The sequence below is a fragment of the Ixodes scapularis genome, unplaced genomic scaffold (genome assembly GCF_016920785.2).
Source record: "Ixodes scapularis isolate PalLabHiFi unplaced genomic scaffold, ASM1692078v2 PGA_scaffold0__279_contigs__length_252992795, whole genome shotgun sequence".
NCBI classification, from domain to species: domain Eukaryota; kingdom Metazoa; phylum Arthropoda; class Arachnida; order Ixodida; family Ixodidae; genus Ixodes; species Ixodes scapularis.
The window spans coordinates 157408359-157423886 of record NW_024609835.1 but is presented as its reverse complement, the minus strand read 5'-3'; the positions used below and the strand labels follow the sequence as shown (position 1 = coordinate 157423886).

At 45.5% G+C, this 15528-nt stretch overlaps 2 protein-coding genes and 1 long non-coding RNA gene across 3 annotated transcripts; 2 read left to right on the top strand and 1 right to left on the bottom strand.

The window, feature by feature from the left end:
• Positions 1-394: 394 nt before the first annotated feature.
• LOC120840230 lies at positions 395-3740 on the top strand. Its single transcript, XR_005715491.2, has 5 exons — positions 395-481; positions 1204-1381; positions 2012-2085; positions 2336-2438; positions 3677-3740. It is a non-coding gene; the product is annotated as an uncharacterized LOC120840230 (long non-coding RNA).
• A 44-nt stretch (positions 3741-3784) lies between these two features.
• LOC115308415 lies at positions 3785-5307 on the top strand (the record flags this gene model as incomplete). Its single annotated transcript, XM_040210648.1, has 1 exon — positions 3785-5307. A coding segment is annotated over one exon (921 nt), but the record flags the coding sequence as incomplete, so codon positions are not given.
• Positions 5308-6277: 970 nt separating this feature from the next.
• On the bottom strand, positions 6278-7674 carry LOC120840237. Its single transcript, XM_040210646.2, has 4 exons — positions 7654-7674; positions 7361-7565; positions 6706-6950; positions 6278-6601 (listed from the first exon to the last, which is right to left on the bottom strand). The coding sequence occupies exons 1-4, from the start codon at positions 7672-7674 to the stop codon at positions 6554-6556; spliced, it is 519 nt and encodes a 172-aa protein (XP_040066580.1). The 3' UTR covers positions 6278-6553.
• Positions 7675-15528: the final 7854 nt, after the last annotated feature.

The following is a 15528-nucleotide window of genomic DNA, read 5'->3' as shown; positions in this document are numbered from 1 at the left end:
CATTGCCATTGTCCTTTGACTATACTTCATATTTTAATTGAATGCAATGCGTATGGCCTAGAACGCCGTAACCACTTTTCAGAGCTTTACAAAGAGCATACTCCCCTACATCTGATGATTTTACTTGGCAATCAACCCCTCATGCCACACTCTTGTGTTTTTAACTTTCTCAAAGCAATCGGCTTTCTACACCGACTGTGATTTTACTGTTTTGAACTCATGTCCATTCCTTTTACACTTATACATAGGTCATGTCCATTGTTTTATCCTATCATCTGCTACTAAAGCTCTTTCTTCTCCTTAACCCTCTCCCGACAATAGTTTATGTACTTGGCGCAGTATAGCCTTAGATGCTTTTGCGCCACTAAAACCCAATCAATCAATCAATCGCAGCCCATCCTGCGTACCTCCCCACACTCTTTCCAGCAGTGTACAAGAGGAGTTCAGTGATTCCGCAGGACCAAGCGTCAAGGTTTGACAGGTGAAGTTTTGACCAGCTTTAGTTATAACTTCAGCGGTTATTGTATCATTGAACTTCAGTAGTTAATTTGATATCCTTGTATATTTCTCCGAAAAAGTCACTATTTTTGAATATTTTAATTGCAGATATTTTAATACATTGATTTCGAAGTCAACAACATCTGTACTTAAAGCTAACTGTTATTATGCTACTGCAGTGTTTCTCAAACTTGAGCTGGGGGTCGTGAAGCGCCTCGAGAACTGAAAAGACATATGTACTTGGCTTCTCTGTGATGGCGTGGACGAAAACAAAGTACAGGTCACTGCTCCGCATCGAACCGGAACTAAGATTTGCGGTGTCCAAGATCTGCCCTCGTTATGAGAAACTGCTAAAACAAACAAGCTTGCTCTTGCCATTATAAACAGTCATTCCTCGTGGCTTGCACTATTTTGTGCCAACGGCTTCTTGCCCGGCTGATTCGCTTTTGACCATATTAACCGCAATTGAAATTTGAACACCAATTTTGTAGATTATTGTTTGTACATCGAAATCGAAAAGCCTGTGTCATTGCAAAAATCTGCAGGGGTTCGGGGCACCGCTCAATATTTGATGTTTCTAATGGGGAAGCAGCGTGCTACCGGGTTAGGCGATCGTCCAGCTTATGATCGTGATTTCATGGGCACTGCATGAATAGCTACAGGACGTTCTGTTTGTGACTCGCATCAATCTAATATTGTTTGCAGATGGCATCACAGAGTAGCAAGCAGACAAGCATCGAGTCTGGGGGGTCCCGCTTCATCTTTGACTGGAATCCCAAGCACAAGCAGGGAACGAACTAGCAGCGGCAGCCGAGGTGGGCATGAGGGCCTGCACCTTTTATGTACAGCCGTTGAATTCAGAGAGGAGAGACAACCTTCCGTGGTAAGGCTTTTGCATCAACAAGTGTCAAATGTAACATTAGGATTTGTCAGACCCAAGTCAGTGAGGCGTGGGCACTTCTGGGGGGCACAAGTGGGCTGTTGTTATTTGAACTTAGCTGAAAGCTCTTCATGGTTGTTTTGAAAAAAACAAAAAAAACAACAAATGTGCTCACTGTAGTATTCAAATTTTTTGTTAAAGCGTTCTACACGACATAAATGGTGCCACAAACCAACCACTGGCGCCCGTGCGCTCAGGCTGGCCGCCCCCCAGGGTGCGCAGCCCCATGCTGTTGACCATTAGTAAATCAGTGCGGCTCGAAGTGTCACTCGTGTCAGACGGGTCTCATTCCGGGGCTTTTCTCGCCCCAGGCTCCACCGGTCACCGCCTCATCGGCATGCGAGATCCTCGTCATTTCCGCAGGCCTGCGTGGGCTCTGCTCATCTACTTTATTTTTTGCATTTTTCTTTTTTTGTAATTACTACACTTACATGTTAGGTTCACAACAGGTGTTGAAGCGACACTAGTCTGAAGTCTTGGGGTACACAGTCTTGCTCATTGTTTGTCAACTTGGCTCTTTGTCGCATCACTATGGTATTCACATGGATTATGGGAAACCTCTCTGCTTTTTAGGAAGATCAGACTGATGACCCGGAGATTAGTGTAACAGATGGGATCCTCCAGGACCAAGCATCAGGGCTTGACAGGTAAAGTCTCAAAATAGTTTCAATTATCGCTTCAGTGCTCAGTTTACCTCCTTAGCTCTCTTACCCTTCCCTCGCAGTGACCGAAGTGGCACCTGGCCTGTGTTTCGAATTGTTGATATTTACAATATGCAAACTTATGCAGTAAATATTCCAGTGAGGAAAGAAATTAGACTCCGGATGTGTTTTCTACCGTGATGTTTGACTGCCGACTTAAGCAAGCTGCTTATTAATTTTCATGATGCTTATGCAGCCCAGGCCCAGCTTGGCATCAAAACTCTATCGGCACACAGGATCGGCAGGACGGCCTGCTAGAAAGTGCTGCAGAATCCAGTGAAACAGCACAGCGTTCAGTGGTAAGATTTCTGTATCAACCAAGTTGAAGTTACTAATAGAATTTCTTGAACTCTAATCAGCAGAACGTGGAATTCATAAGGGTACACATACATATTGCTTTTACTGTGGCGTGCGAAAATGCCCTAACAATTATCTAAAATATGTGCAACCAGATATCTAAAACAAAAAACCAACAAATGCGCATGCACATTGTGGTTTACAGGACCTCATGGGACACTACTCCGTTTCACCTTACGTCCGGACGCAGCGGACATAAGGTGAAACGGCCTTGGATTGGCACCGATGGCTCGAAGGATCCGCTGTGCCCGGACATTAGGTGATACCAAGTATAGCGCAAAGACTTCTGCGGCAACGTCTTGTAGATTTAAACATGAGGAAGATACATAGAAAAGGGGGGACAGTTAGTCGCTGAAGCTCCAGTGTTTATTGGGGATGTTGCATTTTTGGGACATCTTTTGCAGTTTTAAAATTTTGAAATAATCTTGTCAATTTCACAATTAAGTCCACCTAAAATAAACACCATGGCATACGCAAAGGGTGCAATCGAGCTGGCGAGTAGGTACATATGCTCACTTTCAAGTAATTGTACATGATTTTCGAAGAGACTGTTTGGTTGTGCTCTACGTTTGCTTTCGGAGCTCTTGAAAAAAAGCCCCTCATTTTAGTTTGCGCAATGCCTGCCAGTGGCAATTTCATGTGTATGTAAAGCAGTACAACGACAACAAGAGACTAGGCAATGGCCTTCAAGGTGCCATTTTACCAGTTATTTGCGTCTATTGAAATACACGGTCTACAATGTCGGACCCGTGATGGCGGCCGCGATGCCCCATCAGTCCGAGGAGATCAAATGCGTCGGAATAGTGCAACAGCACGGATTGGCGAATCATTTGTAGACAAACCTTTCGCTTCGAAACAATACCACAGCTTCTTTGGGCCGTGTTGAGATGTTCATTCCATTGCTCGTCCTGCTTCATCCGCCATGATGCAAGGCAAATCTTCATCTCTTACGCTAGTTCACGTACCGCTAACCGTGACGATCCAGTCAAACTATTCCAGAGTTGACTGCAATTTCCGCACACATTCACAGTTGCATTAATGAATGGGGGGGGGGGGGGAAGGGGGGGAGGGAACCGTTTGCCTCATAACGGCTCACTAGAACTCCCAATTGTTATGAACTTACTCTTTGTCATGCCACTTTATTATTTGCACCAATGGTGACAAATGCATATACTTCTAGGGTTCTCAGACCGACGACATGGAGATCTGCAAGGGGCAGTTTTCGGTCTACATTTCTACCCCGCAAGATGGCAACGGCTCAACACAGATTACACACCCCAGGGTGCCATCTGTGTCGTCACGGCAATCTGGTCCTGACCAAAGAACAGGGTGCTTCCAAGGCTACGAGAGTGTCCGTCATTCTCCTACGTCATTGGAGGACTTGTGCAGTGTGACCACAACCGTGTTTGCCCTGCTTCTGAGCATGCTTCCTGTAGGTTCAGAACGATCGGTGGACACATCAATGGCAAACAAGCTCCTCTTGTTTCTGATGAAAATGAAACTAGGGATGAGCTACTCATCACTTGCAGTGTTGTTTTGTATACACCGCACCACAGCATCACGGCATTTTCGTACTGTGCTTGCATCACTGTCTGCTGCAACTGAAAAGTGGATTTTTCGCCCACCATCTTCAATCATCCTGTCCATGCTGCCCCAGTGCTTTAAGGCACACTACCCAGAATGCAAAATGATCATTGATTGTACCGAAGTTCGCACAGAGGAGCCGGGCTCTGTGGCTCAACACCGTGCCTTGTATTCTGCATACAAATCAGGGTACACTCTGAAGTTTCTGGTCGCAGTGACTCCAAATGGGATGATTTGTTTTCATTCCAAGGCCTATGGCGGACGCTGTTCCGACCTCCATATTACTGTAGATTCCCAGTTTTTGAACTTGGTTGAGCCAGGTGACGTGATATTAGCAGACAAGGGCTTTCCGGGTATTAAGGCTAGCGTAGAGGGCAGTAATGCTGTGCTTGTCATGCCTCCTTTTTTTTCAGGGGCTGGGCAGTTTAGTTGCCAAGAGGTAGAGGAGACGTACAACATTGCTCAAGTCCGTATTCATGTGGAGCGAATGATTCAACGAATCAAAGTGTACAACATTCTGAACACTCGGGTACCAATTTCCCTCATACCAGTAATGAGCGATGTTTTTCATATGTGCTGCATTCTGGCGAACTTGCAACCTGCCATAATTGCATCACAGCCATGAGCCCGAGACTAAGTGTGAAATCAGGTTGTTTCAAACCTATCGCCGGCTACAGTCTAAGCTCATTATAATAGACCTGGTTACGACAGACACTTGGATATAACATAACATACAGATTTGTAGAGTTTGGTTGGTTTTCCTCTATGCGGCCATTGACTCAACTTCATATCTGCATACAACATACTCCTTTTACAACAGACCGAAATCTTGGTCGAAACCAAGGTCTGTAATAACGAGCTTAGACTGTATACACCTTTTCCAAAAAGGCGCAGCCGTCTTGAATGGCGTCACTTCTGGTATGCGGTGAAACATTGTTTTGATCTCTCCGCACCGCTGGAAGTTGTTTACAAAAAATGCATGATTGTTACTCCTTGTTTTGCCTCACCTATATTTTCTCGCATATTCCAGCTTGAAATGTGCCATTTTTTCGTTCCACCAAGCAGATATGGAACCCACGTAACCACAAGAAACGGAAAACATCTATAGGCCAGGAATTGAATGCACTAACAAACTACATCTGATATTTTGTTTCGAGTCATTGAAATAGACCTGGTAGTTGCCACCAAAATTTGTTTATTTGTATTTGTTTTTGCAATACTAAGAATAAAAGGGCTTCTCAAAAGAATGGCATGAGCTTATTTCATGACAAGCAATACAAGAAAACTCTTATCTATCCTATTTTAAGTACAAATAAGTAACACGGGTTAATACTCCTCTACATGCAAGATGGCACTCTTTATTGAAAAAAATGTCCCCCCTTTTCAGCAAATGACTATAAAAACGACTCGCTTCCAAGTTGATGTTACATGTGATAAAAAACAACTACAAACACACTTGGAGATGGGGAAGATTATGTACAGTACTTCTTAACAATTGCTGGCAAGTAATGAGAAAAAAAGAAGCCTTCCAAGTGCCGGATGGCTGTCTCCAAGAAAACATTGTCTCTCTCCACAGCAACAATTACACTGTCCACACTCGTGTACACAAAGAAAAAGCACTCTCCCAGGTTACAAACGTACATGAGGACTTGAATTTGAGTATAGTACTTGTGAGTGCGCCGTAAACACAGCCTACCCTCTTCGTACACGAGGTACTTCACGAAGGCAATTTCAGCGGTTGAATCTATGACCGCAGAGTCTTTGATGGAGTGCGGACACTTGATCTCAAGGAGAATGGTTCCTTCACCGGTCGCAAAAAGGCCATCAGGGCTGCCACACAGCCATGGCTGCTGGTTGTGCACAAGCAGCCCCACCTAGAATGGACACAGAGCATTTATCACATCTATCAAACAATTAGGAGATTAGAATTATCATACAATGGTGCCACAAAAGTCACATATTGTTTAGCAAGCCGCCTTGCATTTGTAGGCTATTGACACTTCCAAACTTGTGGTCATATACTCAAAGACTATATATAAATGCCGTACCTCCACAACACGGGCCCCGACTTTCACTTCAAATGCACTCCTCGCCACTGGCTCGGTCCGCAAGCCTGCATGGGAAATGTTGGTAGAACCAGGTCTTAAAAGTTCAGAGCACTCCTATTGAAATTGGAATATAACTTGCCATAACGTGTAGCATCACATGAAAACCATTTTGCACCAAGCAGGCTCTTGGAGAGGTCCTCGGGGGTCTTCCTGGATCTCAAAATGGTGTGCGCCATGGAGCTCGTGATTCGCACTTTCCGCTCCTTGTACCACCTGTAGAGGTGTGAAATGCATTTTTATTAGAATTGCAAAAGATAAGGATTTGTTGCAGGCTTCTTATGGCTTGGAGTGTAAATAACAATTGAGTTGCCTTATGCCTGCTATAGCAAAGAAAAAAAATCATTGAAGACACTAAAAGACCTTACCTAGCACACTTCGACTGCTGCAGTGTGGCCATACACAAGCTCAGGGGGCTGGAGCAGACAACATTATTATAAAAAAACGAGGCCTCCAGTCGACTCATGTGCGCCGAGTGGTCGATCGGGGCCACCCGAAGTACGGGATATGTCCCGGTCACCTCTAGGGTATGGTACGCTGGCATCTCTGCACTTGGGAGAAGCTCCAGCACGGTCAGTTCCTCCACTATCCCAACGGCTGCACCCACCATGTCCTGAAGTAATCTCTCGCACTCCAGGTCCACTTGGCACCTGTTCATCTGTTTTAGCACATTTGTGAACGGTGAGTTTATGCCGTCGAAGTGGCTTATAATATAAGCTGGCGGGAAACGAGCTGGTGGCCTCCCTCCAGCAAACACCCGGTCTTCTGAAAGGCAAGAGGTCGAGTGGTGAAGCAGACATCGAATGCATTTAGTTCAAACACGCAAGCGAGTCACGCTAAGAACCAGGGGAGGGGTCTTTGGGGGGCTGCAGCCCCCCTTCCCCCCTCCCCCAAATTGTAGACGGGGGGGGGGGGGGGGGGCATGTAAGCAATTTAGCGAGCGACGAGCGACCTCAACAAGTGATGAGAGTCAGCGACGAGCGACGGAGATTTTTCACTGCCGCTCGTCGCGCCGCTTGATTTTTGGATTTCTAGAAAACGCCGCTTATCGCATTGGTCACTTCCTCCAGTCGCTTTCATGCCGAGCGAAAGCGGGTCCTCGCCGCCGTCGCGTCGCTCGCCAAATCGCTTACATGCGGTTTATGTTCCTGGCTACGCCACTGCTAAGAACACACCTCCAAAAAGTTCACTGATGGGAGCCTTGTCCTTCAGTGTTGGCTTTCCCAACGGCTTTCCCCAAGCTTGAGGAAGACTCGTGCACGTCGCAACTTCATCCTCGCTGACGAACAAGGCGACCGCGGCGGCGTGTTTACAGTCGCCGCGGGCGCCGTAGCGGCAGTTGCAAGTGCTGTCGACGATCTCGCGCGACACGGGATTCAGCTGCATAAAAAGAAATAAATCATAGAACATTTGCTGCAATTATTTAGCAGCCGTTATCAAATGAAACTGCATTCAATCGTTCCTTTACCTGAATCGTGATGTCGTACATGTTCTTGCCTTGCTGCGAATGGCACTTAGCCGAAATGTCACGGCCATACGTCTCTTTCGCCGCATACACATGCTTGCTTTCGAGAAGCTTTCTACCTTTTTTCAACCCTTGTTCACGAAAAAAGGAGTCAAGCGCATTAATAGGTTTAAAACCGCAAAACAACACGATGGGAGGCATCCTGCCGCTACTGATCCTGACTGAACGACAGCACCGTGCACTCCCGGATGTCCACCCGCCGCGACTTCCCACCGGTTGGTATTATTGCCGCCAGAGGCGCTGACGATCGTATGACAGTGGTGCCACCTAGTAACCTGCTCAGGGGCTATAAGCTCGTTTCGCTGGCGACGCATATGCACAAAGGAGCAGCAAAAAACCACCTTAAATTCTGCACTTTTTTTTTAATTAGCAGAAAAAACATTTGAATTGCGCGTTGACAAAATTAAGTAAAGGTAGGCTGTATCAACTCACTTATTAAAATATCCTTGCCCATCTTCCCCCCCCCCCCAAAAAAAAGAAGTGGGTAGGGGAAAAAAAAAAAAACCTTCCCCGGAAAAAGAAAAACACAACAACAAAAATCTGCGCCGAGCAGCGTCGAAAATGCGCCGACTAGGGTGCCTACATGTCTGTCTGTCTCAGGGTGAAGACATCTACTGTTGCCCTGAATGTGCCAGCGCGTGGCGCTCTCGCGCACTCAGTGCATAAGTTGGGCGGTAAAATGGCGTCTATGCATTAGGCAAAGCTACGCGCTCGAGCTGAGTGACACCGGATCGGACGCACTTCAAAATGCATAAAAAAACGATCGGGCGGAAAAATGGCTGAGATGTCACCACTCAAGCAAAAGCGCGCGTGTGTATGAAGGCACTCTAGCGCCGACCCCATAGCGGCGCCATCTGTTGACAGCCCGTGATATCGCGAGGAGAAACTAACTCTAGCTACAGTTACTCTAGAGTTCGAGTGAGGGTTAAGGGAGAGTATCATCGAAAGAAGCGGTCGCGAAAGAGTAACTTGGATGAAGATAGGGTTAAAGGAGGGTAACTTAGGGCAGTTACTCTCCCTTGACACCTTTTTTTTTTAGAGTGTGACATTAGCTTCCATGCTGAGGAAGTGGCATACTTATCTGCACCTTAGAGTATATGGCTACTGCGTCATGACAATTTACATTCCTGCTTTATCTTTATACTAGGGATTGTGGTGGTATAAACAAACTGTGTTCTTGTCGAATTTGTGGCTGACTTTGGACAATTAGAGGCGAAAAGAGACACGAAGTGCATGCCTTTCCTTATCGTAGCGACTATCTCTTGCTCAACACTTCTCAACCCTGGAAACCGAAGAAAAAAGCAGAGCAACCCAATCACGGGTCTCCAATGTGTCACGTGATAATTTAAGGAAACTGGATTGGGAATAAATACTCCTAGCTTAGCACTTCAATCAGATCAAGGAATATGCGTAAGGCTGCATTTAGAGGTGAACTTACCCTTCTGCATGGAGGGGCGACAGCCAAGTAGATCGAATTCCGGGTTGCTACGTGACTTAGAACTTCGACAAATTCCAGCTCTAAAATACTGTATGAACCCTTTTTATCACTGGTTCCAAAGCGTCATTTGACTGACTTATCACGAAAGACACCGAGCTGGCCGATGTCATGTCAAAGCGAGCACAAAAAGTTAAGGACTTCTGATAATATATTGCATCAACATTTGTTTGCTTTCTAAGCTCAATCGGCTAATCACATTTGTTTTGTTTATGAATATAACCTAGGCGTTTCTTTGTTAATTCGTTCGAGCGCAAAAAATATGTGTCAATTGTTAGACACTGTAAAAGAAGATATTACTTTCTATATAAAAAGGGAACATTGGTTGTTTTACATTGTTCTTTAAGCTTATAATTCATTTATATCGCGCTATTCTGCAGCATCGGAAAGTTTGACAAATTAAAAACGCTCGCTTTCATATAGCTTGCTTAGGATATTATCATAAACATTTTACAAAAAAGGTTATCGACTCACAAGTGGTGGTGATAAAATACAGCCAAGTTACTAACTGTTTGTGACCTCTTCGTCTCAAGCTCTTGCTGCGTTTGCATTCAAGGTTGCCAAACAACCATGAAGCTGAGCAGCGCGTCCAAATAACATGACATATCCAACATACAGCTTTTCTTGAGGAAGCAATATTGTCCACTGCTTCTTGTTCAATACACACAGGAATGGGCAGCATTTCCAATACAATTATTTAAAATACATGTTTAACCAATCGCCCGTTAATCAACCCGCTTACACTGCCACATTAATTTAATGTACTGGTTCGCTGTTATGCTACAATTTTGGCTACTTTGAGCTCTCCCTAATATTAATTTTTATTGTGCCGGCATTTGAAAAAGTTACAGTAGACTTTTAGAAGACCCACAATATATATTATTTTCTGTCTTTTCATTAATAGCATGTTGCAAAAGGGATATGAGCTTTTATATTGCACCACTGAAGCCGAAGTGTTCAGGCATGTTCTCTGCTTTGTTTTCAGTTCCACTCTGCAATATAGATCTGCAGGCTTACCAAGATACAGATTTTGAGTTAGGGTCGTCTTTATGGTCTGAAAACTTCAGGAGCACAGGTGGCTCGGCCTTTACTGTGGACGGCAAAGACATGTTTTATGCCCCACCACATAACCAGGGGCTTTCCTTGGTGAGGTATTGTATCAAGGCCAATGGTGAACTCGCGTTCAGGAACTTAATGGGTGTGTGTGTCCATTGAAAGTTTTCTAGAGCTTTTATTTTGTACCCGAACTGGATGGTGATCGGCTGGCGAGATAAGTTATATTTAAAAAAAAAGTGTGTTTAAATGGGCGTGTGTCGCCCCGATTCTTCGCGATATTTTTCTTGCAGAAGTGGACAGTCTTGTTGCGCTGCTCTTGAAGCTACCTCAGTGAGGAAGGTGTTTGGCTACGCGGATAAATTTTTGGTCTAGTACCAGCGCGCTGATGGGGTTAATACTAGGGTTAATATGTTATGGCAGTTCTTGAAAAGTGTGTGTGTGGGGGGGATATTTTTACGTTTGAAGAACCTAGTGAAGGGGTTGTCTAGTTAGTGGATGTGTCGCTGTCCCTCAAAGAGAAAGGAAAATATGTTTGCTGGTCCTTTCGTCCGCGATTTAGGAAGGTGATACTTGACTACAGGTTTGCCCACTCATAAAATGCACAAAGGGGTATTGCCGTCTCATACCTTGGGTCGGCTCTCGCGAGGTCGTGCTTTCACTCGATGGGAAACCGTTTCACGGGACAGGTGAACAGACTTAGGATGTGGGAGTTTCCGTGCGGCATTTTCGTTGAGGTAGCAGGGTCTCTTAAAACAACCAAAAGTGTAGAGAAGAGAAATACAGGTACGGAGAAAAGTTGAATGGTGGTAGAACCTCACTTTCATCGGCTTTTCGAGAACCAAAATAGGTCGGAGGTTGGTGCAAAATCTCTGTTGTGCTCTCTCCACAAAAAGGAGCCAGGTATGCTCGATAGTCAGTGCTGGCTCTGAAAAATGTCCGCAAGCTAAGTGCACAAAAATCATTAAAACCGTTTGTTCGTGACCTGTTTATCGGGTGTCGTCTACCAAATAGCCTTGTCGAGTTGAAGATTCTAAGTATACGCTAGAAACGAATCTGTTTGAACGAAAGGTTTGAGAGCCCGCTTACTTCCATAGGTATACGGTCGGGGTACTCCTACCGCTACATTGCAGATATCGTTCATGTCGCCCGTTTTTTGTGACTATATTATTTTAGGGCAGACACCGAGACAGAATGAGTCGAGAGATAATTGAAGGGTTCTTTATTTTTTTGCTGGCAGACAGATGTGTTAGTGACATATTGGCGGCGCTATTCCAAAAAGAGGTAATCTTCGATCGAACAAGAATGCCCATTTGTAGGACGATATCAGCGGCCTCCAGTTGCCAAGTAGGCCTAGTAGGCGTGTCTTTTAATCTGTGCGTGTGTAATCTGTATAAGAAGTGTCCTTGGTTTTCTCTGCATAGAATAAACTGCAGTTGCAGTCAGCCGTCGTTCTGTCCTGTTCGTTTCTTTTTCTTCGTCCGCATTTACTGAGGCTATATTTCATCATGTTTAACTATTACCGACTGACCCAATTACAACCCAATTTCTAAATCAGAATTAAAAGAAAAAACAATAGCTAGTGATACCTCAAGCACAAAACTGACCCGGGCAGCAATTGTTACTAAATTGAACGAAAGTCGCCGCCCTTCTTGTATTGCTCCTGATTTCCTCTGGTTGTTTTGAGTTTTTTTTTTTTTTTTCTGTATCTGCTTGTGTTGATTCTTGGTTGACTGGTTGTGCTCTTTCTCCGCGAGGCGCGGTACCGTCGGGGCCGAGATGCGCCCCGATTGCAAACCGAAACTTAAAAAATCGTCGAATTAATACGGTTTTTTAGAAAGCTCTAAAATGCCTCGCGTGCCTCCAATCGTTCTGCAATTTGTTGATTTAGTGTTTTTCAATCTTGCTGAGCAATGTTTTGATTGAAACCATGCCCTCACCCACAGTATTGAAAAAGTTAATTACGCAAAAATAATCAACAAAAAAGTTAATTACGTAAAAATAATCAACAATCTAATTATCCCTACTTTATTAATTTCCCTAAATAGGCCCCTGGCCCAGGACCAAAACGACACAAGCCTATTTTTGTTGCGACGCGTGCAATATCGAATTTGTCAACTTTTCGTGAAACACCCTGTATATATATATATATATAGTGAGATAGAGGCAGGTCGGTCAGACAACGGTTTTTATCAGGCTGGTGTCTATGGAACCTTTCCCAAGAAAGGTGCCAGCAGACAGATGAAGACGCCGATCGGCCCACCCACAGCCAAAAGTGACGACGACGATGTCCGTGGGCAGTGCTACGCATAAGCGCCCTCACAGATTTCCCCCGGTTGCGGAAAAATGGCCACCTGGCCACAGAGGGAAGGAAGGGGGGCCGTTGAGCGGGGGGTGAAAGGTTTCAGTCGGGAGACGTGAACCAGTTCGCGACCGCGGTAGCGGCATCGTTGGGTGGTTTTACTGGCTCCACGAGAAAGCTGACAGGAGTTGTTTCAACAATGACATGGCAGGGGCCGATGTAATGAGCCAGTAATTTTTCAGAGCAGCCGGTTTTGCGTGCTGGCAACGATACGAGAACAAGGTCTCCAGGTTGAAAGCTGACATTTTGTGGGTGGAGTCGTGTCGGGTGTTTCGTTCCTGTTGGTGGTGAACAGTGCGAAGTCGCGCATGTTCACGCGAGTCTTCAGTACGGGATACGATGTCATCGAGGATAGTTATATGGAGCTGAGTTGGAGTATACTCGAGTACTGTCTCCAGGAGCGATGTCGGTTGTCTTGCGTGGACAAACTGAAATGGCGAGTACCCAGTTGTACTTTGAATGGCGTTTATAGGCGTATGTTACGAATGGTAAAATTGCATACCAGTTGGTATGATCTGATGATACGTACATTGCGATCACGTGCGGAAGGGTACGATGAAAGCGTTCAGTGAGCCCGTTGGTCTGTAGGAGTTAGGAGGATGTCGTTTTGTGGATGACTGCACAAGCAGCTAAGAACTCTTGCACTGTTTGCATGTGACAAGAAGGTGCGACCTCTGTTGCTGAGCAGCACGCGGGGAGCTCCATGTCGGAGGAGTAGCTGGTGGACAACGAAATCAGCAACCTCGATGGTGGAGCCAGTTGGAAGAGCCACTGTTTCTGCGTATCGTGTAAAGTAGTCGACAGCGGTTACAACCCATCGTTTGCCATTGACTGTGCGTGGTAGCGGTCCAAACAAGTCAATTCCTACGATCTCGAAAGGTTGCGACGGGCAGCGGGGTGGCATTAATTGGCCAGGGGGTGCAGTTGTGCGACACTTATGTTGTTGGCATACGAGACAAGAAGAGACGTACGTTGTCACCGCGGTGTACATTCCGGGCCAGAAACGTTGTTCTCTGACACGGCAGTAAGTTTTGGAGAGTCCTAAGTGGCCGGCTGTGCGATCGTCGTGCAGAGATTCAGGGACCAAGGCATGTAAGGTACGGGGAATAACCAGAAGCCAAAGATTTTCGTATGATGAGTAGTTTCGGCGGTACAAAACATCATGTCAAAGCTGATAGTGCAAAAGCTGGTGTCGGGAGCGAGCGTTTGTCGTAGGTGAGATTCCCTTCATTTGGGCAATGATATTACGTAGCTGGGGGCCCTAGCGTTGTTCGGTGGCAATCTCTATTCCATCAAATAGCTGTGTTGGTGATGGGCTCATCTCGTTATTTAGTATAGTCGTAATTGTTGGGGGTGAGGTAGCGGACATCTAGAAAGGGCGTCGGCTTCTTGGTGTTTCGGCCAGTTTTATAAACAATTGTAAAATCGTATTCCTGCAGGCGCATAGCCCAGCGTCCGAGACGACCTGAAAGGTTTTTGAGGGAGGGTAGCCTACAGAGCGCATGATTTTCGGTGAAGACGGAAAAATGACGGCCGTATAAGTAAGGACGAAACTTTGCAAACGCCCAAACCACCGCGAGGCATTTCTTTTTTTGTCATTGTATAATGTTGCTCTTGCTTGCTGAAAGATTGACTCACATAAGCAAAAGTTCTACGCACTAGTCGTCCGGTTGTAGAAGATTTGCTCCAAGGCCGTAACTGCTAGCGTCTGTGTGGAGAATTGTGGCGGAGTTATTGTTGAAGTGTCGGAGGACAGGATTGAAAGTCAGGGATGCTTTTAAGGTTGTAAAGGCAGATTCGCACTGAGGAGACCAGGTAAATGTGGAATTGTTCTTAAGAAGGCTGCTAAGTGCAGCGGCCGTGGTTGCAAAACCACGAATAAAACGACGGAAGTACGACGACCGACCTATAAAGCTTCGCAATTCCTTTTGGCGTTGTGGTCGAAGGAAGTCTGCAATCGCTTTTATTTTGTCGGGGTCAGGTCTGATACCGTGTTTGCTGATGACATGCCCTAAGATCTTAATTGTTTTGCCGCAAACGCGCATTTCTTAGTATTAAGCTGGAGGTTGGCGGCAGACAGACAGGACAGGACCTGGGAAAGCCGTTCAAGGTGTTCCTTGAAGTTGGAAGAAAAGATTATAATGTCATCTAAGTAACATAGGCATGTTTTTCTTAATTTTAAGCCTCAACTGATGTTGTCGATCATGCGTTCGAAAGTCGTTGGCACGTTGCAGGGTTCGAAGGGCATCATGTTGAACTCATAAAAGCCATCCGGTGTGGCGAACGCTGTTTTTTTCCTTTTCCTCTTCGGTAAACGGGATCTGCCAATCACCATACCGTAAATCAAAAGATGAAAAACATTCAGTTCTTTTCAAGGGAGCTGAATATTGCGTCGTCAATTCATGGCACAAGGTAAAGGTTTTTACGAGTAATTTTGTTCAGTTCGCGGTATTCGGTACAAAAGCGAATGCTTCCATTCTTCTTTTTCACCAGGGCTACCGGTGGCGAGAATGAACTGCGTGAAGGACGACGAAATACACCCTTTTTTTAGCATATCAGTGACATGGTCCTCGATTATAGAACGCTCTGAGTGGGGAACCCAGTACGGACGACAATGAACAATAGCAGAATCTTCAATGTGGATCCGATGCTCTGTCGTGCGGGTTTGACCAACGGCAGATGACACGATGTCGAATATTTTTTTGTTGTGCTCTACCAAAGTTAGGAGTCGACTTTTGTTTTTATTCCTCAAGATATTGGCTAAGTGTTGTATGCAGAGACAAGGTTTTACAGTTCTGGGCAAGCGAAGATTTGGTTTGAAGGGCGGATATAGAACACAGAAATCGATGAGTGTGGTGTCGCAGTCACAACAACTGTACCATGTGGAATGAGAGCGGACTCCGTACTA

Excerpts from the sequence above, each read along its gene's own strand:
- LOC120840237 (XM_040210646.2), bottom strand. The coding sequence starts at position 7,674 with ATGTACGACATCACGATTCAG. Across the intron at positions 7,566-7,653 it reads TGTACGACATCACGATTCAG|CTGAATCCCGTGTCGCGCGA; the intron begins GTAAAGGAACGA and ends CTTTTTATGCAG. Across the intron at positions 6,951-7,360 it reads CATCAGTGAACTTTTTGGAG|AAGACCGGGTGTTTGCTGGA; the intron begins GTGTGTTCTTAG and ends CTTGCCTTTCAG.